This window comes from Puma concolor, chromosome D3, assembly GCF_028749965.1.
Source record: "Puma concolor isolate L17-30 chromosome D3, mPumCon1.1.hap2, whole genome shotgun sequence".
In the NCBI taxonomy this organism is placed as follows: domain Eukaryota; kingdom Metazoa; phylum Chordata; class Mammalia; order Carnivora; family Felidae; genus Puma; species Puma concolor.
In genome coordinates this window covers 16,109,079-16,128,099 of record NC_141678.1, presented here as the reverse complement: position 1 = coordinate 16,128,099, position 19,021 = coordinate 16,109,079, and the positions used below count along the sequence as shown (strand labels likewise).

Here is a 19,021-nt window from a genome sequence, read left to right as displayed (position 1 = left end):
ACAAACGTGCAAACAAGACAGGGATGGGGTGGAATGGAATGGGAGTTGCTCGTTGTTGAACTTGGGTGAGGGGCATGTGGGAGTGCATTGTACTACCTTACTACTTTTGTGCCTGTGAAGATTTTCATAGTATTTAAAAATAAATTTTAAAATATTGGAGAAAAGGATACTACAGTGGTCTTGAGGGTGGCAGAGAATGAGTGCTATCTGATGTGTTGTTGGGTATAGGTAATTCAAGGGGGAAGATGCTAGAAGGGAACATTGTTGGGCACTAGAGTGATCGGGTCCTAGGGAATGGAAGCCGAGGGATGAGCTCCTTCATTGTTTGTTTATGTTCTGGGAGTCTCTACCTGGGCCCCAGACTGGCTCTATCCAGACCCACGCTGGCAGGGAAACGCAGTCGTAACTAGTTGCGGTTTGAAAGGATTCTCTCTTTGGAGCATTTCCAGCCTGAGTAGGTATTTTGCAGGTTTGCTGAGTACCTAGACCCAGAGAGCAGGGGGCAAACAAGGTAAAGCTACAATGTTAGAAGTCTGGTTGAAGTGTGATGCAGAATTGAGAGAAGGCATCTCTCAAAGCATTCTCTCAAAGCAAATCCATTATTCAAAGTTCTTTACCAAAAACTTGATGTTAAGCAGCCTGGTAGGAACATGGCTTTTGAGAATAGTGAGATTCTGACAGAGCCCACAACTCCATCGAGACCTGGAATCTGCCACCAGAGAGGGAATCTGCTTAGCTGTTGGCAGCCAGACCCTAGCATCCTTGAGATTGAGCGATTGATGCGTGCTTGAATAATGCTAACTTCCTTATTCATCTCCTTTGAAGACACCATTGTATAAACTGATCACCAGCCAAATCAGCATTACCTTAAAGTCTCTTTATGACTTTTAGGGAAGCAGAGACATGGGAGAAGTTCTTATTTACTTGAGTCTATTGGAAACTGGATCTAGTTTGTCTTCCTTTTGTATTTCTTCCACAACGTGTTGCTTGTAGGAGCTATACCTGACCACTTCCTACCCACTGGGGAGGAAATAGGGGACTTGCCCGAGGCTCTAGGGAATAGAGTCTGTTCTGATGGGGCTGAATTACTAACGTATATTTAGTAACTAGCTCTATTTGTCTATCCCCTAACTTGTCTGTTGGCTCATTCCCATGACCTGATGATAATGGATATTGCTCTTCTTACCATTGGAACCTTTTTCTCCTGGAGTTGTTCACATCCTAAGAGTTGGTCATTGATATTCCTAAAAGCTCTGCTCTTGTGTCAGTTGTCACATTTTGCCACTTCTTTCTGTAGCCTGTCTGCTGTTAATCCACATCCTCTCTGTTTCTGTTATCACTTCCTTAGTGTAGAATTTGTCATGTTGACTATTGTAGACTTGTCCTTAAGAGGTTTCTAGCATCGACCTCTTCCAACTATTGCTCCTGCAGCGATGGTATCTGTCTCTGGCACTATCACCCACCCAGTGCTCTAAAACTCTCTCTGATAATCCTTTCTGTCAGTCCGATCCAGGGTTCCCCCGCTTCAAGGTCCAGCCAAGATTTCACTTTCACTTTGTTCCCAGCCTCATCACCCAGGTCTTTCTCCGGCTGGTGCTCTGTGGCTTTTCTAAAGCGGTACTCTTCCCCACTCCAGCCCGCCAAGATCCCTTTTAACCAACTCTTGACATTCAATCACCTCCATGACACTTTCCCACAGGAACACACAAAATTCACTGTATCCCCCTCTGCAGAACTTGCCAGCGCTCCATTTATATATCTCTGCTTTTCATACCCACACCTTGACCTCTAAATGACATAAATAGCCTCCTCTTCACATACTTTGCAGTTCTCTGCCTTTGCACCATGGGTAAGTGCGATCGCATTGGTACTTCAGATTTTAAGGAATTGGAAGATGGCTGATTTTCTGGTCGTCTTCCTTTTAGTTTTGAACGTGGCATGTAATAAATGAATTACCTTTTTTTTTTTTTCTTAAGGTGTGGGACATCATGGTAGATAGAACAAAGTTGAAAATGTTTTTGATTTAATGTCGAATGCCCACTGTGTTCCAGGCACAGTCCTGCTTCATTATATCATTACGCAATATTTATTTATGTGCCTTTGTCTTTTATGACACCACGTTGGCCATTATTCATCTTCTGCTTCTGCCACACACAATTCACCAGTGTGTGTAACTCACAGTGATGATTAAAAGTCATAGGAGTTTCATGAGCTATATCTAGTTCAGATTTTTGTTGTCATACTTGTTTTTTAACGTGCCAATTCTTCATGACTAAATTGGGTACTCTAGGTTTCCTAAAGCAGCACTTGCATGAAATAGCCCATTAGGCTTAAGAAATTACCACACATCTAGCGTTCTTGTTAATCATTCATTCCTTTAACCGAACAGATATTGAACATTGAATAAGGACAGCCAGGTGTTGGGTGTGTAATCATGAGCACGACATTGTCTTCCCCCTCATGGAGCTCGTGTTCCAGTGGGGAAAGCAGGCACTAAACACTATACCAAAATTAGATAATCCCTTATATTTGTAATATTGTTGCTTGCATGGTATCCTGGAAAATTAAAGGTGGGAGTGGGGTAAATGGAGCTCGGTGGACTATGTTAGAAATAAGTAGGTCTAACAGGACAAATCCATTTGGTTCTCTTTTCCTTGTTATTTGCCTTTTGTTTTGTTTTGTTTTTAATTTGAAGGCATTTCAATTTTTTTCCCCAAAAGCTACTAATGAATGTCAGGATTAAAGAAAAGAGAGAGAATTTATAGGAGAGAGATTAACTAAAGCTCCTAAAATAGCTCTTTGTTTCTGAAAACCTTGTTCTGCCATCTATCTTATAATTGGGGGTGGGGGTGGGGGAACACTCCAGAACTTGCTTGCATAGCCCTTGCCACTACAGGGAAAGTGCCCTGATGAGACCTCATGCACAGGCTGATTTATTTTTTAAAATATATAGGAAAAGTTTTTTTTTTTTTTCCTTAATGGCTTTTGCCAATGAACAGTTGATCTTAATATATGACTTCTGATTTGTCATTATTGAATGTGGTGGGTATGGGGGGGTGAGATGATGATTTCATAATATAGTATCAGAAAATATTACTATAGGCACTCATTAACATATTTTTCAGACAGAAAAATCTCCACTTTTAAAGCCTCTTCATTTAACTCAAATATCAAATAACTTCTTTGTAGCCTGTATTATGCTAGGTGCTCTCTTTCCAAGATTCATTTTCTAGTTATTTAATTATATACCTGTTCAGCACCTACTGTGTGCCTGGCACTATACTATGTTCTCAGATGTAATATGTACCTCCATCAACATAGACTCAAATCCAGTGACCTATTAATACCTTTTTAAGAAATAAAATTACATTTTATGGAAATCAAAAAAGGAACATTTCCAGGGGTGCCTGGGTGGCTCAGTCGGTTAAGCATCTGACTTTGGCTCAGGTCGTGATCTCACGGCTCATGGGTTCGAGCTTCATGTCAGGCTCTGTGCTGACAGCTTGGAGCCTAGAGCCTGCTTCGGATTCTGTGTCTCCTTCTCTGCCCCTTCCCTACTCATGCTCTATCTCTCTCTCTCTCTTTGAAGAATAAATAAACATTAAAAAAAATTTTTTTTTAAAAAGGGAACATTTCCTATAAGGTACATGAAAGGAGGATTAGACCCCCACGACAGATGTGGTCACATACTTTGTCGTCTTTAGATTTGACCAAGTTTTACATAATCCTTTCAAAATGTGGCATCCAGACTTTGAGCTACTTTACTCTTTCTGATGCACCTGTTAAGACATGTATTGAACCTTCTCATTCTTTGTCTCTTGATCTCTCGCGTCTTGTCTCTTTGTTGGCACTTCTCCACCCGCAGATCTTGTTATTACATAGGTTCTGCCTCAGTGGATGTGGGGGCAGAACCAGAGAATCTGTAGTTCTAACCAAGTCCCAGGTGATGCTGATGTTGCCAGTCTGCAGATCACACTTTGAAAAGCGTGGGTCTATGTGATTTCTTCAGGTCTAACTGCTAATTCACTACTTTTCTCTTAGGCTGTGTCTAATCGTCTATTTAATGCATTCAGTGAGTTTTAACTTTGAATTCAATAACTTTCATTTTTTAAGTTTCTATTTGGTTCCTTTTAAATGTATGTGGTCCTTTTTTGAGAGTATCCTATTCTTTTATTGGAGTTTCTACTCATCTGCCTTGGTAATAAATTTATTTTATGGCCCATTTCAGATTGTGTTTTATCTGCAGTTTTTGCAGGGCTGATTTTCTCATTTCTTATATGTGAGGATGCTCTTTTGTGGTGGTTTGGGTGGTTTCTTTTTCCTAAATATATGTAGTTGTTGGTTTTTACTTTTTTATCGTAAACTCATTTCTAGCAGGGACTGTGTGTGTGCGCGCGCGAGCGCGCGTCCTGGATTGTGAGTGTCCCCACAAGTTGTTCTCCTGTTGTGTCTACCATTGCCCTCAGGGCTCAGTGATCCTGGGCCAGTATTGGTGTTAATCTCTTGTTTTGTAGTTCCCAAACTATACAGGATACTATAAATACAGACATCCTACCTGGGATTACAGTTTTAATAGCCAGTTTATTTCTTTCCCCCTAAAGGATCTTGGTCAAGGGGAAACATCCTTGTCACTTTCTGGTGGGTAGATAATTTCCAATTTGCTCGTTTCTTTTTGGCTTGAGGCTCTGGCTCTTTTCTTGCCTAAGTGTGGCCCTTATAAGCCCTCCTTTTCAGACTTTCCTGTTGTACTCAACTGACTACCTGTCTAGAGCTTTATATCCCTAGCTTTTAATCTGTCTTGTGACTATCTCACCTGTTACCATCTGGTATATTTCATGTTGACTTCTTCCTTTTATTGAAGATTGGCCCTTTTTCTAATCTCGACCATATGGGCTAGCTTTGAGCATGATGGAGTTTTTAAGAGAAATCTTATTTTATGGTACAGAATTTCTAAATCACAATTATTTCACAGAGGGTGGCTCCTACCCCTATATTAATCATACTCCTCACTCAGAAATGGAATTCTATTTTAGTCTCCCAAAGATAAATTAGTATATAGTGGAAAGGGAATTAAACTTCTGTTAGGAATGAAATGATATGATAAACACAAACATCCACATGAGTGTGTGTGTCATTTGCCCAGGGAAGAAGAATTTGCAACACAGATTGTGCTGTATCTCGCTAGCCTTCAATAACTGCAGGATCTGTCATGAACGTGTATCTCGTGTGTGCAATAACGACAATAGCAGGTGATCTTTACGGAGTGTTTACTGAATGCAAAGAAATACACCAAACACTTTATACAGAGTTTTTTCATTTAAACCTCCCAACAGCCCTTTGAGCAAGTTGTCTCTATGTTGAAAATGAGGCTCAGAGAGGTTAAGTGACTTTCCCAAAGTCACAGAGCCGACAAGTGGTGGAGCTGAGATTTGAACCCACTCAGATTAAAAAAAATCTTTTTTAACATTCATTTTTGAGAGAGTGAGACAGAGCACGAGTGGGAAAGGGGCAGAGAGAGAGGGGGCACACAGAATCTGAAGCAGGCTCCAGGCTCTGAGCCGTCAGCACAGAGCCTGACGTGGGGCTCGAACTCATGGACCGCAAGATCATGACCTGAGCCGAAGTTGGCTGCCCAACCAACCGAGCCACCCAGGCGGAACCCACTCAGATTTTAAAGTAAGGTGCCATTAATGACAATGCTTCCATATTAGTATCATCTGCGAATCTCCATATATTTCCTCAGTCTTTATCTGAAGTTTTTTGGCATGGAAAACTTCTCTTTCTGATCCTTATGAAATGTAATTTCCATTCTTTTTCTTTTTGCTTAAAAAAAAATATGAGGTAATTGAAATCAGGTTGGATTTGAGGCTATATTGATGGAAGTACACATGGGATGTGGGCTGAAGCATTCAGTGTAATTTTTCTTTCCATCAACTAATTTTTAAAGTATTAAGCAAGTAGATTCTGATGCTAACAGGGAAGATTTAAATTCTCTTGAGAGCTTGGAGGTGTTAAATAATTTTCTGGTAGTGCCTTCTATGTTTTCAGTCTCCAGCCTCATCTCGGGTGTACCTGAAGCTCAGCGAATGCCCCTGGGCACTTTCCAGGAGCAGCCAGACCTCCTGGTGGAGGCTTCCTTTCCTGACCCCCTCCCCCCAAGCCCTCACCACTCCCATCTGCTCCCCGGCATTGCTTCCGATATTGTTGTCATTGGGGTACTTTGGAAACAGATTCTCTTGGGTCTGTGAGCTGAAAACAAGACTGCTGCTCCTGTCTGGTGCACAGCTTAGTTCAGAAAACGAGGGGTTAAAAAGGAAGCCTGGACTGTGACAACTGTCCTAGGGGGCGCTGTAGCGAGCTCCGGCAGTGACTCATGCGGCTCTGTCACTTGGATCAGCATTGGCCCCTGCCACGCAGGCGGCCAGGTGGGGTTACAGCCAGAGCACGCACAGAGTGGGGAGCATGAAGCCTGCACTGCGGGGGCTGTGATGCCCGGCTTGCCAACTCAACCGGCCGGTTCGCCACTGACGCCTCAGCCTGCAGCCATGGTAACGCTTCTGGCCCGCTCCACCCCCCGGAGCCCACCACAATGGGCAGCTTCCTGGTGACTGATGGGCGAGTGTCCCCCATCCCTGACCGAGAGAGCTTAGTAGGTCTGCAGGAAGTGGAGAAGATGTAAGATGCCCCTAGCTGGGAGTCATGCCTTAACGAGGTAGGACGCCGATGCCCATCGGTGCATTTACACCATCAGCGCGCAGGGGTGCTGTAAATCATCGGGAAGAACTTTATTTGGCTGGTGTTTCATTATGCTGATTAAACTGCGGTGGATTCGGGCAGCATGATTGAGGTGGGGAGGAGGGATAATGAACTAAAAAAAAAAAAAAGTGGTTGATAAGAGCTCCGAGCATACTCCTCTGGATATGAATGAGCTAGACTGCAGTGCTACCCTAACATGAGTTACACACCTCCCAGATCCCCTCTCCTGCTCCTTCCTCTCATCCCGGTTAGCCCACGAAATGTATACATGCCATCTTATTTCAGTGGGTAACATTAAATATTAATGACTTAGAGCTGTCCAGGAGAGCAAACAAATAGGTGTAGGTCAGCTGGCATGCTGGCACCCGCCAGCCTGACGCTCTGTCGAAGCGTTCTGGAAATCTCACGAAGGAGCCGCTTGCTCACATGAGTTCCCCAAGTGCTTTTGTTCCAGCAAGTGACCTGTTTGAGTTTCTCCTTCAGTTTTACCCCAGCGGGGAAGGCAGCCTAACTGCCGGTTGGTGGCCATGTTGGCAGAGAAGGGGTTAATCTCTTGTTGCTGTAAGAGCCAAGGCTGGGTCTGCCTGTGTGAGCTAGATTGAAAGCAGGCGCTGCAGTGCCATCGGGAGCCGCTGAAGGAGTAAGACGATTTTCTCCGCAACAGTGTCGAATCCGTCTGAATTTTTCTCTCCCCCTCTTCTTGTTTTCCTTTAACCAGCTCCTCCCCCCTTCGTTCCCACCCTCAAGTCTGATGATGACACCTCCAATTTTGATGAACCAGAGAAGAATTCGTGGGTTTCATCCTCTCCGCGCCAGCTGAACCTCTCCGGTTTCTCGGGCGAAGAACTGCCGTTTGTGGGGTTTTCGTATAGCAAGGCACTGGGAATTCTTGGTAGATCTGAGTAAGTGAAAATTTGACTTTCTGAGGACCTGCACTGATGCAAAGGTGGTGGGGGGGAGGTGGTGGGGTGGGGGGAGTGCAGTGAAGGGAAGCTGTTAATCAGCCTGCATTGGGGGAGCAGTTTACCTGTCTGGGCTTTGGTGGGGCAGAATGTTCATATTCTCATTTTGCTGTGTTTCAGGTCCCTCTTCCTCTCCCTAGCATCATAATTGTCAATTGGGTACTTTGGGTTAGTTTTTCAGTGTTTGGTCTTCTTTAGAGGAGAGGAAATAGTGGGGGATTACCTAGCAGTGCAAATGCTTGGTGGAAGGAGAAACGTGCAGGGTTCAAGTGAGCTGTCCGTCTATTTATCCTTCTGTGCATCCGTCTCCCTCTCAGGTGGGTGGGTGGAGGTTGCTATCTTGGCTGTATTGAGCGAGATCTCATAAGCTAAAGGTTTATGATGGCTTAGCTGAGCTGCAAGTGGCTGTACCCAAGCTCTAACAGATAGATGGTGCTCGGCTCCACTCGAAGTCTGCTGCAAGATCAGGGATCTGGCAGCTGAGCCTTTTTGAGCTGGCGGAGCGCTGGTTACCAGAGAGAGCCCCGTTACCGTGAGCCACCGGGAGGGAGTATGATGTCGCCGAGTCATTGATTCACAGAAATTGGGCTTCTTAGGGGAAAAAACCAAACAAACCAAGAGACTAGAAAATGGAAGTATAAACATCACTGTAAACCTCTTGACATGATAGGTCTCTTCTCCGTTCTTGAAAAAGCTCGTGAAAAACGCATTAACACTGCACTCAGGACCGTAGGGTCCTGGCTCCCAGCCTCCTGGAATTTCTCTCAAATTCAGTAGCTTCTGTGGATGTTGGAGCTCAGTGTCTTGCTTCATTCTGTGATCCGATGACATTCTGCGTTCAGAGGCACGAGTTCCTTGGGAAGGTTTTGAACTAGCTGTGTTATTCCCCCGATGCCCTGGCTTTCTTACTTGGAGGCTCTTGGGGTAATGTTAGGTAATTAGTTGCTGCCCACTTAGGAGACGAGCAGAATTTTATTTTCTCCTTGGCAGCATCCATTCCTGATTTGTTGTGCTTGTAGTTAAGATATCGATTTGAAAGCATGTGTTGGTTCTTGGATGGTATCTCCCCATGGGTGCTATTTTGACACTAACGTTCCTCAAAAGATCTCAGACCATTGTGGAGAATTGGGCACTCGATATGAAATAGGGTTGTGGGTTGTGATTCAATTGGAGAGAGATTTTTATGTTGAAAGATGCCGCCATGGTCCTACTTTCCTCCTTCCCCGGGGGGCCGGCTAAATATTTGGGGTTAGATTTTGGTGGCGTTGGCCGTGCCTTTCCGACTAATTTGCTCTGCAGCCCCAAAACAATCTGGATGGTAGGAGGAGAGGCAGAGAGCTCACTAGCTGTTGAATGTGCCATCAGATGGATTTGAAATAGCTCAGCAGGGCATCTGAAGAGCAGGGCAGAGGTGGAGGCCTCATGGTAAAGAACGTGTGGCTGGGGGGCAGCTTAACGTCGACGCACGCGGCACGCTGAAGGTCACAGATCGGGCTGGAGGGAGATGTGGGGAGAGTTCTAGTTCTGGTTAGCAGTGGGCTGGCTGGCTCATGGTGAAAGCTTGCTTGGGGTACTAGTGATCGATCTGAAAAATTAGGGAGGACTTGAGGGAATTCGATTTTGGGGGCAAAAGGGCAGAATGATGTGGGGGATCTTAGGCATTGCAATTAATCTGAAGCGGTGTGTGATTAATGGCTTATGGTTCTGGAAGCCTGAATTTGCATCTGCTTCTCATGGAGAGCTCAGTTAAGGGAGCTCTCTGACGGGGACATCTCAGTCTCCAGGCCCAGGCACTCGATAAATATTTGTTGGTTTAATTTGCTCATGATTCTTCCCTCTCCGACCCCCCCACCCCCCCGATCACGTTTCTACTGCTCATTGTATTTGAAGATCGGCTATTTCACCTTTGATAGTTCACGGTACATCTCTAGAGCATAAAACGAGCTTCTGTTCATGCCCCAACAGAATGCTTAATAAGATTCTCCTAAAAAAGAAAAAAAGAAAAAAAGAAAAAAAAAAAAAGTGCCTGCACATGAATTCGTGTATGTCTCATCTGGAAGATGGGGTTGGAGTATTCCTGTCTTTGGGGAACTTTAATGTCTTTTCCATGGCAGTTTGGGGTTGGAATCAGAAAGATTTTCTTTCATCTCGTGTCTTTTAGTGTGATCTCGCTGTTGGATTGGGCTCTTCTTGCCGCGGGCAGCCCTGTGGGTGAAACCCATAGCATCATTTTAGGAGTTCACTCCACCTGTTGGGTGTAGGTGACCCTGGACAGATCACATTATCATTATGTGGAAATTCCATAAAAGAGGCAGTGATGAAATTAATTAGAAGCTCCTGCAGTGCTGGGGACATATATACAAATACACTGAGAGGTGGGAGGAGGCATTTTCTGGGGGGTCCCACCACTGCCACCAGGGACCTGCTGTTTCTTCCCGAGTTCCTCCTTCTCCCCACCCCTGTTTTCAGCGTCACAGGTTTTTATTTACACACAGGGATTACCTGTGCCACTACTCACTCTTCACACCACCGGGGAAATAGCAGATGCTGCTCTGTGGCGGCTGGGTAAATTGACCCCAGATCTGTTACTGGTGAATTGCATGAAATGTTCAGAGGAGGAGCTGAATGAATGAGGAGTTTTCATGAAGACTCCGGTGGTGAGAGTGGTTTTAATTGCTGTGATCGTTGGTCGCTTTTTAGGATCCTTTTCTGGGACCAGACAGTTTTTAAGCCAGGCATTGAGTGCATCATTATTTTAGACTTAGCAAGAATCTTGATCTCAGCATTCTGTGTCTGAGGGATCGTGGGCGTTCCTCGCAGCTTGAGTGGAGGGAGCAGGAGAGGTTCCACAGGATTAGTTTTGGTTGTCTCTGGGGTGGGATTCTGGCGAAACTGGTGCTGGAGAGTGAGGGAGTGTCTGTCCTCGTGCCTCTTTTTCTTTTTAACTGACGATAACCCAAGTCACATCCCCAAGCTCTGAATGCTTGGATGTTTCTCTGAGCCTCTGTTTGCTTGAATTTTACAATATGTTAAAGATATATGTTAAAGGTTTAAAAATAAAATGCATCCCAGTTCTCCCTCCCTCCCTTGTCAGCATGGGGTATATGTCTTTAGATCCCTTCTTCCTCCTAGATCTGAAATACTGCCTCATTTGCTGAAACAGTGCATTTCTTCAAACCTTCAGTATAAACTCTAGAAGGAAAAAGCCAGTTGGTTTTATATTTTGTGCTAGTTTACACATGCTGGTTTGATGCTTTTGGAGAACTCTGAAATCTTAGAGGAGCAAAGAGATGTCAGGGAGGCTGAAATCTGTGGGATGCCAGTGCCTGAATAGGCTGTTTTTAGGAAGGGGCTCTCGCTTCCTTTTGGCTCTGGGCTCTTTACTTTCCTTCTGGGTGATCTGAAGTTTCATTTTGGTGCCAGCCATCTAAACGCTTAGAGGAACGAGAAATGGCTTCCCACCATTACCTTCCCAGATTTTCAGAGAACCAGGTTTTGGTGCTTCTTCCTTGCTCCATCGGGACTTCTTTGCATGTCTGTTTCCTCTACAGCAAAGGTGGAGTAATAATGTTCCCTTTGTCTTAGGGCTTTCGGGAGGATTATGTGAAATACAGAAGCACTTGATCTAGTACTTGGAACATGGAAAAGTCTCAGTAAACGTTTACTATTATTTTTGTTATTACTAATTTGTTAGTCTGTAGATGCATAGTGTCCTATTTATACTGAGAGGATATGGAAGGAACTCAGCAATATTAAGTAGTCTGGTCATGCCAGAGCAGAAACCCAGCTTCCCAGGCCCTGGAAGTTTAATGCTAGAGAAGCTTAAACATCCTAACCAACCACAGGTTAATATGCATTTGCCAGATACCTGTAGGTAAGAGGTAGTTGTGGGGATGGAGTGGACTGGGGGACAGAATCAGGAGGCCCAGTCCCAGAACGGGTTCCTTTCTATCAAGTTGAACAAGTCAAGGCACATATGTGTGAAATAGTCCAGGGGACACAGAGCAAACACCTTTCCTGCAGAATATCATGGTACAGATGGGATACCTGACTGCTTTAGGAGTCAAGAGAGAAGGGCAGCCTCCATTGTGGGAGACGCTTAATGGGTAATGCCAGTTCATAGTTCTTGCCAAGTTACGGTAACGATCTTCATTGGAATGTCTGTCCGTTTCCCCAAGTTGACTGTGATCTCAAGAGCAGGACTGGGTCTGATTGATCCCAGTTCTCCTGGAGCACAGGACATGGTAGATCCTCAGTAAATGCCTGTGTTGGAAACTGAGCGTGTGAGCCCACTAATGGGATGTAAAATATCTGACTTTTTAAACCAGTGGATTTGGATGAGGGGAGAGAAATGTAGAGAACATTTCAAGTGGGTCAAGTGGTAACAACAGCTTGTCCTTATAGGGCACCAACTCTGTTCCAGGCTCTATTTTAAGCATTTTACACAGATTAACTCATTTAAACTGCACAATGGCCTAAAAGGAAGGATCTGTCATCATTCCCATTTTACATGTAAGGAAACTGAGGCACGGAGAGATTAAGCGATTTACCCCAAGGTCAGGCAGCTCTGAGTTGCTCAGGTGGAAGTTGAACCCAGATAATGTGGCAGCTCCAGAGTCTCTTAGCCACTGTGCTGTACTGCCAAGTATCAATGCTGCCCAAAGGAGAAATTAGGAGATTTGTGTGGGGTCCCCAGGTTTACGTGCTTGTCGGAAGTGGAGGCCCAGTGTGGGGAATGATATGGTCAATGGGGTTGGAGTCAGGGCAGAATGAGAGCTGGCAAGCAGACTAATTGCTGGGTTTTGTTTTCAATCTCTGCAAATTTTTTGAGTAGGTAGACTATGTAGCTCTTGGATTTTTTTTTTTTTTTTTAATTTCTTCTTCCTCTCATTTTGAGACTCTTCCCTGGTGTGTGTGTGTGTGTGTGTGTGTGTGTGTGTGTATGTGTACGTGTACATAAACGCATGCAGATATACTCTCTCCCTGAAAGTTCTTCTTTGCTTGAGTGTAAGCAATTCACAGGGAATTGCATTGACCTTGCTCTCCACCATGTCTTCAGGCCGATCATATACAAGATGCTTAATAAGCATTTGGTGAATCGGTCCAAATCATTTTTGTGGCTGCAGCTTTCAATTTATTGGTGACTCTGTGATCCATGTCTATGCAAATCTATGTTTTGTACTTTCTGCCACCTTCTGTCATTTATCTTGGCGATGGCTTATTCCAGGGGAAGATGGCCTGAATGCTCCAAACAGTCCTACTTCCTTTTTACTGAAATACTTAGGATGGTGGGGAGTCTTCCCTTAAAAACTATCTTCTTTTCCACATCCGGCCCGGGGCAGTTTGTTATTGTGTGTGCTACCTCCAGATCCCTTGCAAAGAGCCTCGTCTGTGTTTTGATTAAAAAAAAAAAAAAAAAAATAGCGACAATAACAGAATGCGCTCTGGTACACAAAGGTGTGCATCCTCTGTGCTTCCCAAGTTTCAAAAACTGTAACGAGCTCCTGCCCGTGGTTCCTGCCCTCAAGTGCCCTGTGTTGTTTCTATTCCACCGTCATCCAGACCGGATACCTGATGTTCACCTCTGTTTGTTGAGTTGGGTTCTGTCCTCTCACTCATTCCATTTCTTCTTTCCTTTAGTCAAGCACATCTTGTTCTACTTGCCTTATTCTGTTCTCTATTTAGACTGTGCGTGCTTGCCTCGCGGGCCTGGCAGGACCATTCTGCCGCCTTCTTGTTTGTCTTAAAGATACCTTTAGGAAATGTAATCCAAACGAGCCTAGCCCAATCCTGAAGATTAGACTCCAAAAGATCTGTCAAGTGCGTTTTTTGCTGGCCTACACATGCTAATTTGCATGGTTGCCTCGGATCCCTTAAGAAGACAGTAATTGACTAAATGGTGCTGTGTGTTCCCAAGCTCTGCGCCAGTTTGGCACTTCTTCCCTCGCCTAAGTGAATTTCTCTCCGTTCTCTCTGTTTTCCTTGTCTTTTGTCTCCTGACCTCTGTCACCTTCCTTTCTCTGACCAGCTTCCTGGAAGAATAGCCTGCACTCTGTGCCTCTTTTCCAGTCTCTACAACCTTACGGAATTACTACCTGAGAAGCCATGGATTGCACTCAACCACCAAAGCCAGTGATCCCCACCGTGCTACATGATATCGTCAGTTACCGCACGTGTCCTGAAACTTTCTGCCGGCTTCACTTCTGCGTCATGGAAACTCGGTTTTCCCTCCTACCTCTCTGACTGCCAATCTCACTGCTTCTTGGCTGTCATCGTCTGTCCCAGGTCCTTGAAATGTTGCACTGTCTCAAGTTCCATCCTCAGTTAACCTTTTTAGCCTGGTCTTGCTGATCTCATTCAGTTCCTTGACTTACACTCTTCTTTCCCCATGGCCTTCCTCCCAGAATGTCCTGTGTTCATTATTGCCAGGACGTTCTACCAGTTTCTCAACATCCCTGTACTCTGTTCCCTCCCAACACAGACAGACTTGTGTGCTCACTCAGTAAGCCAGTAGGTGCCAGTTTTGGTTTTCTCATTTCATTTGAGAAACTACCACTTTTTCTAGTCTTGTAGACAAGAGATCTGTTCCATCTCCCCCACCAGCCCATCATTTGCCAAGTCCTCTAAGTTACACCTCTAGGATGATACTTGGATCAGTGCCTGTCTTTCTGTCCTTACCGTCACCCCTCATGGAATTTTGCTTGGACTATTGCAGTAGTCTCCTAACCGATTCCTCTGCCTCCAGTTTTCCCAGATCTGATGATCCATTCTTCACAGAGGATGGAATTCTTCCAAAGCTCAAGTTGGATGATGTCATTCTCCTGCTCAGACCTTCAGTGGCATCACAGTGTGCACAGAATTAATGGCCACTCCAGAACTTGGTATTCAAGCCTGGTATGCCAAGACCCCCAGCCTTCCTTTTTCATTCGTACCTCCTTCTTGTCCCCTGTGCCTGGTCACATTGCTCAGTGCTCATTGAGGACAGGGACCATGTCTTCCACCTTTTGCCTGAAAAAGTGCCTTGCCCTTGGAAGGTCTTCAAAGAACATTTTTCAAATTGAATTACACTAAAGTAGCCAGGGATTATGCCAATTCCTTCTGCACAGTTTATACAAGTGCTAATGGATGCTGTCCTCTATCGAGCACTTCTTGTGTGCCCAGAGCTATGCTGAATGCATTTACATGCATTAGCTCACAAAGTCTTCACAGTCTTGCCATGACTCTGTGAGGCAGCAAGTGTGATCCCCATTTTACAGATGAGGACACTGAGGCTCAGCCGGGGTAAGGTGTTTTCCTGAGGTCTTGCAGGTAGTAACACATCTAAGACTTAGACCCATAGCTGGCTGCCTCCAGAACCACTGCGCTCTTCTGCCTCTAACACTCATGATTTCCCTGGATTATGCGGGACCTGCAGGCTAGCCTAATAATAAAGGTGAGAAAGTGGATCTGACTGAGAATTCACTGTGCCACACACTATTCCAAGTGCTTGACAAACTCGTTTAATCTCAGCCACCCAATCTTTTACAGATACAGATACTGGTCATGGAGCTTGGGTCACTTACTAAAGTTCACACCTTGCGTGTGGCAGAGAATGGCCAACTTTTCCCACGTTTAACTTTAGAGTTGACATAAATATTCTTTATTTCGGGGGACAGACTGTGGTACACTCATTAGAAGTCCGGGCTTTGGAATCAGGTAGATGTGGGTTCTAGGCTCTGCCGCTCACCACCTGTGTGAATGAGGCCATTTAAATTCTCCCAGCATCAATTCCCTTACGTATATAAAGTGGGAGTTGTTACAGCGCCCACCTGCTAGGGACACACAAAGCATGTAGTGTTAGCACCTGGAGCAGAGCGAGTGTCCATTTTGTAGTCTTGTTATTTTGGGGATGAGGATGGGCCTAGGAATACTTTCAATTCTCCTTTCTTCCCTGCTTGAGTTTATAAAGACATCTTGCTGGTTTCTGCCCATTGAGAGAATCAGGCTCCACGTGGGGTGCCTGACAGATGTCCTAATATCTCCATCCAATTTTTTTTACTCTGAATGGAGTCCGTGATGTGTTGGCTAAACCGGTTCCTTCCCTAAGACGTGCTCAAGGCTTCTGGTCGGATCCGGTTTCCAGTGGAGTCTGGAACTTGGTGCTGTGCCCAACCTGGGTGTCATGCACTCCCCGCCCCCTCCAGTGTTTGAGTGTCCCCTGGAGGGGACAGTGTGTGTGTCATCGTGACACTGCTGTCCTAGAACCAGCGTGTCTGGGCATCTCCCGAGCGAGGGCCAGAAAGCTTTATCGTGCCAGCGTTAATTCGGTGGACTTGTTTGGATTCTCTTGGCCACTGTAACCTTTAAACTGAGGCTGCCTGGTGCACAGAAATATTTGGCATACCCTTCATTCACGCATTGGTTCCCTCCACAAATATGTTCTAGGGCTTATGGCGTAACTGACAGACAAGGTCCTTGCTCTCAAGAAGCTAGCATTCTGTTGGGGGAGACAGAGGATAAATAAGTTCATAAAAGATTTTCAGATGATGGTGAGGGCTGTGAAGAAATTAGAACCCGGGATAGGGGTTCTATGACCATGCTGGTTCCTGAGGCCGGGACTAGCCTGTGGGCGTCCAGTGAGCACAGAGCCCAGTGGGGTAGTTGGAGCTTCGGGATGCATGGAGAGTGGGGTCAGAGTTGAGGTAAGACAGGTCTTCAGGTTTGGGTTTGGAGTAGGGACATGGTAGATGTGGTTCTCATTGACCGCTGTGTGGTGGATGGAAGGGCAACAAGAATTGGACTCGAGGAGGTTAGTTAGGTCACTGCAGCCATCCAGGGAGGAGGTGGAAGTCTGTCAGTGACGGTGACCCACAGAGCTAGCGCTGGCTTAGAGGTGGAGACTGTATTGGAAATCACGAGTCTACACTTTCATTAATAATGTGATTTTTAATAAATGATTCTTTTTTTATGTTTTTTTTAATTTTTTTGAGAGAGAGAGGGACAGAGTGCCAGTGGGGGAGGGGCAGAGAGAGAGGGAGACACAGAATTCAAAGCGGGCTCCGGGCTCTGAGCCGTCAGCACAGAGCCCGACGTGGGGCTCAAAGCCACAAACGTGAGATCGTGACCTGAGCTGAAGTCAGACGCTTAACCGACTGAGCCACCCAGGTGCCCCATAAATGATTCTTGAGTTACCTATTAATCATGCCAAAGCAAATGCTCTAATCCAACTGGGGACCACTGCTCTGGTGTGTGTGTGTGTGTGTGTGTGTGTGCGCGCGTGTGTGTGTGCGCGCGTGTGCGCGCGCGCATATGTGATGTGTGTGGGTTGGTGGGAGCGCCCCAAAGCCAGCTAGACTCTGAAACTTTAGTAGAACAATATTTTTAATATTTCCAAGTGTTCATGACGGACACTGCTTGTGTATTTTGAAATGGGCTTATAAAGTTAGTTCATAAATTTCAGAATGCTCAATCTTAAAAGCCAATATATTTTTGGAACAGAATGCTGATGAGTGTTTTATTTTTTGCACCATATTACATCTTGCAGTTGCATGTATTTTTAGTGCTGTTGGCCACAATTAAGGTAGGGCCCTCAGCTGAGCTAATTTTGAATCCCCTCGGTTTAGACTCAAGTATCCATTCTTGGTTATCTCAAGAATATCTGTGATTTGTGATCTATGCTCTCAGTGATCTGGTGGCATCTTCTATGGTCTTAGGATCCTATTCTTAAGCGAATAAATGGGTGGCTTGATGCTTATGCATGACCTTAATTATTACAGCAGTGATGAGAGAGTACTCAATACATATACTTTCTTTAGGATGGAAGTACAGATTGTATTTTCTTTTGATATGAAGCATTCTCTTGGTAGCGTATTAAGGAATTTTTTTTGAGTTCTGTGGATTATTATAGACATCGGGAAAACTTCTTTTTATCATTGGTACTTAAATGTTCAAGTTACATGGAAAGCAATTTTTAGGTCACATCTAACACATTTTAAGAAAATATTCTTTTTGCTGCAGCAGAAACGACCAAGCCCGACCTTCCCTCTGTGTGTCATACACCATTACCTCTGCTAATACTCTTTGTGCCTCTATAATTATAAAGCAGATGTGTATATCAGGACGAGATGTTGATTTCAGAGTAAATTTTTCTAGAAAATAGAAGCTGGAAAAAAGAGGAAAACCCAAACTTGGCTTCATGTTTGAAGAGACAGCACTGCTGTGTGTGGGTGGGTGGCTGCGTGCACCCGCTGCTCAGAAGTGCCTTTTCTCTCCATGGGTATAACTGGCTGTGTATCCGAGATGTGGCCAGGAGGAGTAGGCAAGCAATGTGTGGGCAGGCTGCATGTTCTTTTATTAGCATCCTCATTGTACTGCATCTCATCGAGCCCGGAGCATGAACCAGCCCGGGCCTCTAAAGTCTGTACTGTTTCCTATGTAATTACCCCCCTGAGCTGCCAAACAAGGGAGGAAGAGTTGCTTTTGTGTGTGCGTTGAGCTGTTTTGGGGGGTGGCTGTGGTCTAACCTGAATGGATGTTCTTGGGCACCCGGACTGTCCTGGGCTCAGCCTTGGATTTGCCTTCCCAGGATTGCGCACAGCCAGTCACGGATAGATGTTACCTTCCCTGAGTGATCCATTTCCCTTTCTTCTGTGAGCTCTCAGGGTCTCTGCAGCTGTTTTCTCAGGTTGCTTTTCTTCGGTTTGTCCGGGGCTGTCCAGCCGAGTAGTAGCAGAGTTGGGATTTGAACCCATGGCTGTTGGGTTCCAGAGCCCAACTTTAAACCAAAACCCAGCTCTCCTGCACCACACCTGTGCCCACATCATCCTGATGGGGTAGGAGCACATAGAGGCCATAGGGTCAGCTATTCCTTTGCCTCATTGCCATGGGATGACAATGCCCACCTCTTTGGATTGTTGAGTGAGTTCAGTGAGGTAATCTGTAAAGTATCTAGTGTCTGATGCATAGTTAAGTGCTCAATAAATGAACACTATTAGTGATGACAAACAGTGACATTAATTCTCTCTCCTACAGTGTTAGTTGTTTGAGGGCAGGACTTCTGACTTTCTTAACTAGGTGTCTACATGAAAAATAAAAAGAATACAAATATGTTGAGCCATACTTGTCTCTAGTATATTTCTTTTACAGAAGTAATTCATGGAAATGGTATATTGCAGTTGACTTATTAAAAATGGGGGTAGGAATAGTCTTAAATCAGTGTCTGAAATCTATACATTGTTTTGAAATTGATAGCCCACCATGATTAACTTCAAAACTGTGTTCCCACTCAAAGAGTGACCAAAAGGTACCAATACGAAATGGCCTGG

The 19,021-nt window shown here is 45.0% G+C and overlaps 1 protein-coding gene across 11 annotated transcripts in view; it reads left to right on the top strand.

Moving 5' to 3' along the window:
- CIT (citron rho-interacting serine/threonine kinase) overlaps positions 1–19,021 on the top strand; it is a 165,608-nt gene that overhangs the window by 54,863 nt on the left and 91,724 nt on the right. For 10 of the 11 annotated variants that reach the window (XM_086681822.1, XM_086681824.1, XM_086681823.1 and 7 more), the window contains exon 10: positions 7,475–7,658. In XM_086681822.1, the coding sequence (XP_086537948.1) occupies positions 7,475–7,658 (184 nt within the window). Of the gene's footprint in view, positions 1–7,474; positions 7,659–14,474; positions 14,613–19,021 lie in introns of those variants that run through there. The other variant, XM_086681825.1, reaches the window with a different exon arrangement.